The sequence below is a fragment of the Nelusetta ayraudi genome, unplaced genomic scaffold (assembly GCF_046127955.1).
Source record: "Nelusetta ayraudi isolate G7.1 ecotype Tasmania unplaced genomic scaffold, CSIRO-AGI_Nayr_v1 ptg000059l, whole genome shotgun sequence".
Classification (NCBI taxonomy): Eukaryota; Metazoa; Chordata; class Actinopteri; order Tetraodontiformes; family Monacanthidae; genus Nelusetta; species Nelusetta ayraudi.
Window position 1 is genome coordinate 2,943,917 of NW_027466109.1, and position 10,021 is coordinate 2,953,937.

Below are 10,021 nucleotides of genomic sequence, written 5' to 3' on the forward strand. Positions count from 1 at the left end.
TGTGACCTTTGCACCCAATTTTTGAATAAATGACACATTGGAGTGGAAACCTTCCCTTGGGGATATGACAGTTCTTGGATCTGCTAAATCTAATGATTCTGTTTCCATTGTTTGTCAAGCTTGATTACTAACCAAAGGCCGAGAAACGATCTGTCACTAGTTGCATTTCATAAACTGTGCTGTTTTTGCATGTGATTTATTATGAATGTGTGTTTCCTCATTGTTTTCGTTTTGCTTTTAGGCAATAAAAAAGACATTCATATATCTTTCATGAAATGACAATAGAAGTCTGTACTGTGTTTCTGTTCAATCATTGCTGCTAATTGCTGTTCTTTCACTTTGTTCTTTTTGATTCTGAGAAAACAACCTTGGGCAGTGTTATATTATTTTTTCCTGAGGGCATATTGTCATGTGGTCTGGAGAACGTGCGTCAAAATGGAGGTTAATTGGCAATCATACCGTGATGTTTGGTTTAAAAGCACTATACCGGTGCTGTTATTGACATTAGAGCAGCGAAAGCAGCGCCAGCATTCAGACACATACAAAAGCTGATAGAGGGAAGAGATAAGCAGGGAGAAGCAGCCGCACATGAAGCATACGTCTTTATCAGAAAACGCAGTCAATAGGAAACGCAAAGTTTGGGGCCAGCAGGTCTGACCTGATCTGTTTACTGCGGTTCTACACTCGCTGTCTGTTTACCGCCACCACTTCTCTCTCTCTCTCTCTCTCCCTCTCTCTCTCTCTCTCTCTCTCTCTCTCTCTCACCTCGCTTGTGTTTTTCTTTTCGGCTCAGCCCAGCTCGGTAATCGCAGTTACTTTTGACCTTTGGAACCATCCTCCATCAGATAATAAAGTCAAAAGGATTACATGCCTCTTTTATGAAATACCAGCAGACGATTTGTGACATGAAAAGGGAGAAAGAAAAAAAACCAAAAACATTTGCGCGGCATAGGCCCAAAATGATCTTGTCATCATGGTGAAATCTGATGTGGCGTTCCATTTAAAGGCCGCCACGAGAGCCGTTCTTGCCTGGCCACATCTGATGCTTCTCAAGATTTCTCTGTCACTTGCTTTCAAGTCATGTGACCCCCCCCTCGGCCCCTCCTCCTGCCTGTTTATCTCCCCTGTCTTATCGATGCAGTTTCCCCGACTGATCGTCTCTACCAAGTAAGTCATAAACAAGATTCAACGGCACTGAAGCACTGACGCAAGTTACTCAGAGACAGTGATTTTTTCTTACTTTCCATTGTTAATTACTACTCTCTACTTTTCAAGAAAGTTTTCTCAGAAATAAAAACTGTTACGGGGAGAGTTGCTCTTCATAATTTTCTTAACTTCCTGTCATTAGTTTTGGACACTCTGTAGACAACCAGATAGTTTAATCTTTTGAAAAATGTACGTCTGTCATTGTCTTTACCAGGATGACGTTTATATGACTTCATCGCCGCCACGTCTTCCCCTATTAGTCTGTCTTATGATCCAGTGGCCTTTTTTGCTGTCACCTGTAAAATAAAATCCTCCCTGTTTTCTTTTTGGTTTGTTTGTTTTTTTGCTTCTCAGCTGCACTCAAGGGTGGACTGGGCTCTGTCCTTCTCCTCTCCTTTTATCTGTTGCTCTTATCTGTTTGGTGTTCATTTTCTTAGCTGCATCTTACCTCAGTCCACAAGCATCAGGGGGGGAAGCTACTACTACCAGCCTGTTGGAGGTTTGCTGTGTGTGTGTGTGTGTGTGCGTGTGTGTGTGTGTGTGTGTGTGTGTGTGTGTGTGTGTGTGTGTGTGTGTATGTCAGAACCGCAGTGTGCTGCATGCATCTTCTATTGATAAAAGGGGCCTTTTAATTTAAATTCCAATTGAGTGATGGCCGTGGTCTGACTCTCCCTCTGCTCAATACTTCTGATGTACGAAAAAAAATAAATAAATAAATTTTGGACAAAGGCCATAGAGAAGGTTCCAGTTTATTCAGTGCAACTATTTTTAGCCGACGTCCTGACAGTTCCATCATATTTCAGCATTATCGAATCCTTTATCCTCGAACCTCTTTTATTTTCCTACCATGAGGCCACAGTATAGCTATGACAATCCTGCTGAAGTGTTTAACAATCAAAAAGTAAATTCTGAAAATATCAACATTGGAAGTTTGAACAGTTTAATTAGCTGTTTGTTTTCTAACCCAGTGGGTGTTTGAGGTGTTTCGGATCTGTGTGAAAGGTCAGAGCTGCCACTGCATCGATGAATTATCGAATGAACAAATAAAAAGAAAGGCAGACTTTGACCTTTTGAGGATTGGGGGGAGGGGGGTTTCTACATCTGAGGAGTCTTTATGACCTCATTGAACACTTCAAGTTCTACAGTTTGGTTTCTCCCGGCCGCCGGGGACATTTTATCTCAGCCAGGGCCAATAGGGAGAGAGCGAGCCAGTTGCTTGGGCGTGTTGTGTTGGAGTTTGAACTTTGGAGCTCTGAAGAACAGCTGAGAAGAACAGTACAGAGTGTCCTCAATTGGGCGAAAAGCTACCAAACTACCCACCTGGTCCCACATTTTGGCCGCTTCTCAAAAGCCTTAGGGGGGGTTCCTTCGTCGCGCCACCCGAGCCAGGAAACTATGGACTACTACCATGATCAGGTAAATAACCCAATGACCTCTGTGCTCTTTAAAATTCTGCTTTGGTTTGTCCATTGTGGGTTAGTGGGTCCTCGTCAACAGAGCAACGTTCAGGTTTGAAAAGGGACGGTTAAAATTTATCAAATCTTGAATTTGCCTCCATCTTAATGTTAAATTCTGTCTTGAAAGAAATATATGGACATGTGACAGAGAGGCAATATGTCCATACTTAGGAATAACCAGAAAGACCGAGGATCCATAATGTATTGCACAATGTGCAGAGGAAGGTTCACGGCTCCGGGAAGGAGCCGCAGCTGCGGCAGCATCATGAAATCTTCATGGCCCTGCTGCCACGAGTGGGAAGAGTTTGACGATGTACGATGGGATGTCATTCCAGGGGTGCGATGACACCGAACTGCTTGACTGGCTGTTTGATCAAAACAACGGAGGCGAGAAGCTGGAATGGTTGTTTGATCAGAGCGCTGGCAACCTCGGCCACCAGGCAGCGGGACACCATGGAAACCATCACACCTGGACGCCGCAGGAGCCAAACGTGCGTGAGACCCAAGGGAGGAAATCCTTCTCATCGTCTCCTCACAATGTTCCACCTGATTAACATTCTCTGCAGCCATTTCCCCTCCCGTCTTTTGTCTCTTTTGTTGTTATTGTTGTTGTCGTCATTGTTGTTGTCATCTAATCAACCGGCAGGTGCTGCAGCAGAGCGCCCCTACGGACGGCGACTTCCTCAGCGCCCTGCTGACTGGGGGCGGTGACTCGGTGTCGGGCTCACCTCTCTGGTCGCCGTCCCCGAGCGACAGCGGCATCAGCGAGGACCCTGCCTCCGACCAGATGGACAGCCCCCAGCGTCCTGACAGCCCGTCTGGGGATGCTCAGTGTTTCGGGCCAAAGTCTGAGGCGGCCCTGGGGGCCGGCGGCTGCACTGACCTCCGTGAGTCACACTCAAGGAAACAACAACAAAGACAACAACAGCAGCAGCGGCAGCCAAAGCCATTCCTGTCAGCAAAGCGAATAAAAGTGTCCTCATGGGTTCGTGCTAGTCAAAAACTTTTCAATATTTCAAGTTTTTGCCTCATTAAAATCTAAAATTCCTTTTTTTAATCCCGGCACGTCTGGCACCGATTAATTAATTATTGCGCTGTTCAATGAAAATATCTTTCAGAGGACAAAAGAGAACAACCGTTTTTTTTTCAATGGAGAGGGAAGCCTAATTTATCTGCTTCACTGATTAAATATTGGAACAGCCTATTTAATTTCAACACGGTGGGCTAGAAGTGCTGCTGGGAGACTGGTGGGGCTGCAGATGCTGAGCACATCACGACACGCTTTATGCATTTATTCAAGACTTTGTCTCCGGGTGAAAGTCGCTCATTCTCTCTCTGCCTCTGCTTCTAACCTGCTGGTGTCACATTGTTCAGTCACTGTTGCACATTCTTTGCTTGCCTGCCGTGCTTCCAGATGACTGGGAGTGCGCCTTCCCCGTGACGAGGACCAGAGACGCTGAGTACCAGGCGGATGCTCACAGGCCCCAACCACCCTCCGGCTTCCCGCTCACCGTCAAGGACCTGCTGCTGTCTGGCACGCCGGAACATGTAAGTTGGTCTGCTGGCTCATGTGCTCACTAACTCCCAGACTCACCTGTTGTTTGGGTGTGAGCCAGCACATGCACCCACTGCGTGCGTGTGTGCGTATTCGAGAACAAGTGTTGGGACTCAATTGATGCGTTCAGCGAGCTGCGAGGCCTTGGGGAGAGCAAGACTGACTCGCTATCTCGTGTTCACAGGAAGAAGATCTGTGCACCTGCACCCTGCCGTGATTTCCTCTGCTTGTGACTGTTCGTGCGCTTTCTCTGGGTTTCTGCAGTTTTCTTTTTCAAGCGTTATAAACAGGGACTCTAGAGCTGATTTCTGCAAATTTTGCATCATGCATTGAAATGTCTTTTGCAAACTCTCCACTCGAACAAGCCAAACTCGGGCACCTCAATTTTTGATGGTGGCAAGAGTGAAAATAAAAATAAGTGTTTGGGTTTTTTGGTGTTTTCAACAGCCCGAGGATGGGGGAGAGATTGCAAACATGCAAGATAACCAAAATGCATTTTTCCCTCGGAGGGATGTTTTATGACACAGCAGCCTTCCATTAGCTGCCCTCTTATCGTTTGAATTTTGGCAGATGGATGCGTCAGATCTCAGCTGACATTGAACGAGGGCAGGGCACTCATGATCAGCCACCGGATAATCATGGGTCTGACACGTAGAAAATATCATACAGACTCGCTTTCAGCACAAATTACAACCGATAAATAGGCACAGACCATCCCAGAAGAGAAAAGCTGGAAATTCCAATTCCGATAATAATAGGTTGTGGTTGATGGGTCTTGACTTTGTTGTTTCCTTGATGGATTAATGATGTGATAAACTGAAATATATGTGAGAATAACAGAGGAAATTATGAATACTAATCCAAAGTGAAATGTGTCGTGACAGCCTTCTTTGCTCAAGAACTACAAGACAAATCTCGGATGAAAATGTGCTAATGCCAACTTTTTTGAACGAAATACTCCAATTCTCCTCACACCTCCAGGTCCCTCACCCTGCCAAGCAGTCAATGCAGGAGTTGATTCTCAACGAGGATGAGAAGAAGCTTTTGGCAAAAGAAGGAGTGACGCTGCCCAGCCAGCTGCCTCTCACAAAGGTAGCAGCACAGCACGTCGCCGTCCGTGCCGAGGACATTCAACCTGGCCGCCGCCGGCTCGAAACTTTTTTTTTTTTTTTTAAATTCCGTGAAGGCTCACAAAGAAACCCGCTGCTATTTCTGTCGCCAGTATGAAGAGAGGATTCTGAAGAAAATACGCCGGAAGATTCGCAACAAGCAGTCGGCGCAGGAGAGCAGGAAGAAGAAGAAGGAGTATATCGACGGTCTGGAGAGCAGGTGAGCGCTGCGTGGTGGTTCGTCTGAGTTCCTGAACAGAATTTTATTCCCGATGTTTTGTAACAACAAGACTTGAATTCCAATGGATTTGTGATAATTACAATAGCATCAGTTCAAAACACCAGGAAGGTCCAACAAAGTAAAATGTGCAAGTTTTTAGAGTTGATTTTGGATAATTGATTATATTAGGCTCCACTAGTGTAGTCTGGGCTGAAAAATAACAATCTGATGGCTGCGCATGATGCGGCACCTTTGCTGTTTTTTCTTTAACGAATGTCTTTTTCGTAGCCTGGAAATAAAAGCTGAGCTACTTGTCCTTGTTCTTCTGTTATCATCAACTCCAGGATGAGCACCTGCAACGCACACAACCAGGAGCTGCAGAGGAAAGTCTCCCAGCTGGAGAAGCGCAACATGTGAGAGATTTCAAAATGAGACCTGGCTCTTCATTTCCAAACAATTCTTCTTCTGAGATCTCCGCCTCTGTGTGTCGTTGTGACATTTCTCCCTATTTCCAACCTGCCAGCGCCGCCCTCCAGTCGCCTCCAGCCGTTCGTTGATCTGTACACTTTGTCTGACAGTGGTCATATATATTGTTTTTTGTCTGTCTTCATTCTTGACCGCAGGTCACTAATGGAACAATTGCGAAGGCTGCAGGCTCTGATCATGAACACATCAAACAGGCCGGCCCAGACTGGGACCTGTGTATTGGTATGTCTGTCTTCTCTGTTTGACCGCAAAAAAACAAACCACAGTCCAGCCACTCCAGATAAATAACCATTACACAAATTCACCTTCATGTTGGGCCAGCTAGCACTTGGATGTGGTCGACAGTTTATGGAGAGAAGTAAAAGGGCCAAATTGGCCATCAAAAAAGGTTGATTTAATGAGACGCCCGCTGAGTAAACAGCAATTTTTATTTTTATTATTTTAACTGTCTTTGATCAGTGCAGTGCAGTTTGATGGAGGGCCTGTGGCAGCACTTCATTATAAAAATAATGTGTATTAAAACGACACCTGTGCCTGTTTTTTTATTCTTTACAAAGTAGTTTGCCAGCCAAATACTCAACAGGAGACGATCCAAACTGCAATCCAATCCAAATCCTAAAAGCGTGCCAGATTTTTCATTTGACGACTTTCTCCGAGTCTAAATGATGCATTTTGTTTTGCGCTTACCACCAGACCCTCCACGGCGTGACACTTCTCTCTCCCTCCTCTAGGTGCTCCTTCTGTCCTTCTCCCTAATCCTGTTCCCCAGCCTCAAGCCCTTGTCTGACAACGAGGTCAGCCAGGGAGACTTCAGTCCAGTCAGAAGTGAGTAACCCTCCCGGTAGCGCAGCCGGGCTGTGTGTGTGCCTACCAGGCAGCTAATCCCACACCTATGTGCCACGGCTTGGGGCCTTGTTAGAAGTGCACTCTCACACGCCGCACGCATGAAAGGTTCCCCGAAAATCCGCCTGTCTGTCTGAGGATTTGCTGCTGAATTAAAAGTGTAAAGAGCAGAGACGGCAGCCAGCAAGCAGCCAGTGCTACGGTAGCAGCTAACACTCTGCAGCTAGCAGCCTCTGGCGGATTACAGCATCATTATCATAGTCGTCATCACCGACTCGTACATGTGTTGCCTGTTTGGTCACTGGAAGACAAGAAAATACTTTTTTTTTTGCCCCATGAAATTGCATATTTATCTGCAAAAATTAACATATTTCTGTCTACAGTCACAGTCTGTGAAATCCCCAGAATTGACATAAGTCTGTCCTTTACTTCTTTTGCTTGCTCCACCTTTCAGAAAGTTTTGAACTCTTTGTGATGTCACAAAGGGCATTGATAACTTTCCAAGGTCAGAGAAAACACCCTGGGCCTGGCGTTTGGTCCACACCAATGGATGTGTTTTTGCTCCCTTCCAAAAAAGTGGAAGGTCCAGGTGATTTGGCAGGTCGCTGTAAACAGAGGGCTAAATATATTGTTGTCTGAGGTTTATAGAGTGGTTTTGGTTAGTTTTAAACAAAACTTGAAGTTTCCAACACTATTTTTTTTTATGTAAAACCCATTTCCAACACACCAGCTTGGTTGTCTTTGCATCTCATTCTCACACAGTCCAGTCACGAACCCTGCAGAACTTCCAGGATTCCCACGCGCTGCACGTCTCCGACCCTCTGTTCTCCGCCGTGGACGAAGCAGAGCCAGCAGAGTGGGAGCTGGATGATATTACAGCGCAAATAGGAAAGCTAGAACTGAACCAGGACCGGTCCACTTCTCAGTCGGTGCCCCAAAACAGCAGCCAGGAAGATAGGATGGGTAATTTCCACATAGACCCAATTACCGGCCACATAGCGACGGTGACCTTGGATCCCCGGGGAACCGCCAATATGAGGCCGCACGCTGATGGCATGTGAGGGGGAAAAAGTGAAGAGAAGATAATGAATGAAAGGAAGGAAAGGAGTTTTCACCATGTGAGTTCTTGGAACTCGGTATCCTCGAGCAGGAAAATATCTGGGGCTGATGTTTACACAGACAGGGAAATTAGCTTTTAATTTCCTCTTTTTTTGTACTTTGTATATCTGATAGATTTGAATCTGACGTTGCCTGTCTTTTTTGTCTATGCTTTCCCGCTGGGTGTTGAAACAAGTGTAAATTGGCTTGTGAACGAGTTTAAAATGCGTTTGAATAGAGCTCTGATCATGTGTGCAGTTTTGATCCACTGGCGTAAAGTGTGAAAGGATCTTTGCAGCAACTCTTAATCAAGGGGATTCAATAGCTTTTTAGAAAGTTCATTTACGGATGATGCCATCTAATCTGAAAGTGACTAAAACTAATATCTGCCCGATTTAAAACGCAGTGCTACCATCCGCTGTGTGAGTGTGGCAGCTCTTCAACCTGATGAGGTAATGTTAAAAAAAATGTTGCCGTCATCCGGAACAAAAACTGGGCCAAAGGTGGAACACATGAGCTCTTATCTTGTGACTCAGACTGATCGGCCAACCCTCAACCAGTCTATGTGCTTCACTTGTTAAAAACAACCAGGCTAGTTGGAGCCGAAGTCGATGACATTGTCAGCTCTCATCTGATTTTCATGATGAAATGTACCCACTGTAAATACTGACCCACTATTGTCTTTCATGCTAATAGGTAACAGATGATGCTAATTCACTGTGAGACATGCTTCACTTTGTGCTTCCTAAATGAAGGAAAATATCTGTTTGTTTTGTATTGTATTTTACTTTGAGTTTTGCGGTTTGCCACTATTCTGTCAATCAAAACTCCCATCAGCCTCCACTTAGTGCAAGTGCCAGTGTATGCAGCTGGAGCATTATTTCTGCTTGGGTTCTAAAGGCCTCACAGAGAGATTAACTTTATGTACAATATTTGTTTACAGCCGTTGAAAAGTAGCGGCTTTTTAGCATCTTGGTTGTGGCCAGCAGCTAACTGTAGTTTTAGCAACTCAGGAATTGCGTTTGCTTTCTTTAACCTAATAAAAAAAAGCAAAATATTGTTAACTTTGGAGATCTTTGTGTTGTTTAGACAATTACAAAGCCAGTAGCGAGAGATACGGTGTTCTAAGTTTTCAGGTGTTGCCAACATTGAGATGTTGGTCTTCACAATTGTTTAACGTTTCTACCAAAGCAATTTTGAGAAAAGTGTTTGTTTTTTTATTCCAATCCCCTAATGTTAGCTACTTGGCACTTGAGCGCCATGCTTACAGTTTAGGTTCTCATTGTTATTATTAGTTATTATATTTATGTTTAATTTATATTCAAAAGAAAACAAGCACTGGACACTTCTAGACTTATGTTTTCAGGCCTTATGACTTTTATTTTTAATTTCAGCGTATTATGGAGGAATCTCTTGAGGTCATAATTTGTTGAGATAATATTAAATGGCCTGCGTGGGGAAATAACTTAATAATGTTTCTGAACTAATGTTGTTTCCACTTTTGCTTGAACAAAAGATGTAATCACATTCGCCTGAAACAAGTACTATTTTTTATGTAAAACCCATTTCATTTTGGCGAGGGAGTTAATGAGGGATTATTCTGTGTGCCCTGAAGAGCTTTCTTTTTCTTTTTCTTTTTTTTTAAATAAAAAAATGAATGATGTACAACGACTTACTGAAGCAAACAAACTTAAATATAACTTGATCATATGGTGAAAAAGTAACGTCTCTGATGATACTTCAGGTCCTAGACTCAAAACTTTTTCCTGCAATTGTGCAAAGTTGTTGTGTGACCTGCTTGACTCCTTCTGCCTCCTCTCACCTTTCAGGCCTCACTTTATTTTCTAATCAGGGTGAAAGTCCTCCTCTCTCTTTTGTGACAGCACTTAAGCAGGACCTCAACCCCATCGTTTGATGAAAGAAATCCCCGTGGAGCCACGAGGCCTCTCCACATAAATTGGTGTCTGCTGACTCTTGGCTAGCCGCGAGGGAGCCGCGGCTGTCAAACGGACGCCTATCAAAAAGAACGTCTGCCTTTTTTAATCTG

General features: G+C 44.4%; 1 protein-coding gene across 1 annotated transcript; it reads left to right on the forward strand.

Moving 5' to 3' along the window:
* Positions 1–2,339: 2,339 nt before the first annotated feature.
* creb3l3a (cAMP responsive element binding protein 3-like 3a) lies at positions 2,340–9,595 on the forward strand. The gene is made up of 10 exons (XM_076039384.1): positions 2,340–2,622; positions 2,999–3,154; positions 3,310–3,550; positions 4,078–4,211; positions 5,200–5,310; positions 5,441–5,547; positions 5,892–5,960; positions 6,171–6,255; positions 6,765–6,858; positions 7,639–9,595. The coding sequence occupies exons 1-10, from the start codon at positions 2,602–2,604 to the stop codon at positions 7,935–7,937; spliced, it is 1,317 nt and encodes a 438-aa protein (XP_075895499.1). The 5' UTR covers positions 2,340–2,601; the 3' UTR covers positions 7,938–9,595.
* The last annotated feature ends 426 nt before the right edge of the window (positions 9,596–10,021 follow it).

Excerpts from the sequence above, each read along its gene's own strand:
- creb3l3a (XM_076039384.1), top strand. The coding sequence starts at position 2,602 with ATGGACTACTACCATGATCAG. Across the intron at positions 5,548-5,891 it reads ATCGACGGTCTGGAGAGCAG|GATGAGCACCTGCAACGCAC; the intron begins GTGAGCGCTGCG and ends CATCAACTCCAG. Across the intron at positions 5,961-6,170 it reads CAGCTGGAGAAGCGCAACAT|GTCACTAATGGAACAATTGC; the intron begins GTGAGAGATTTC and ends TCTTGACCGCAG.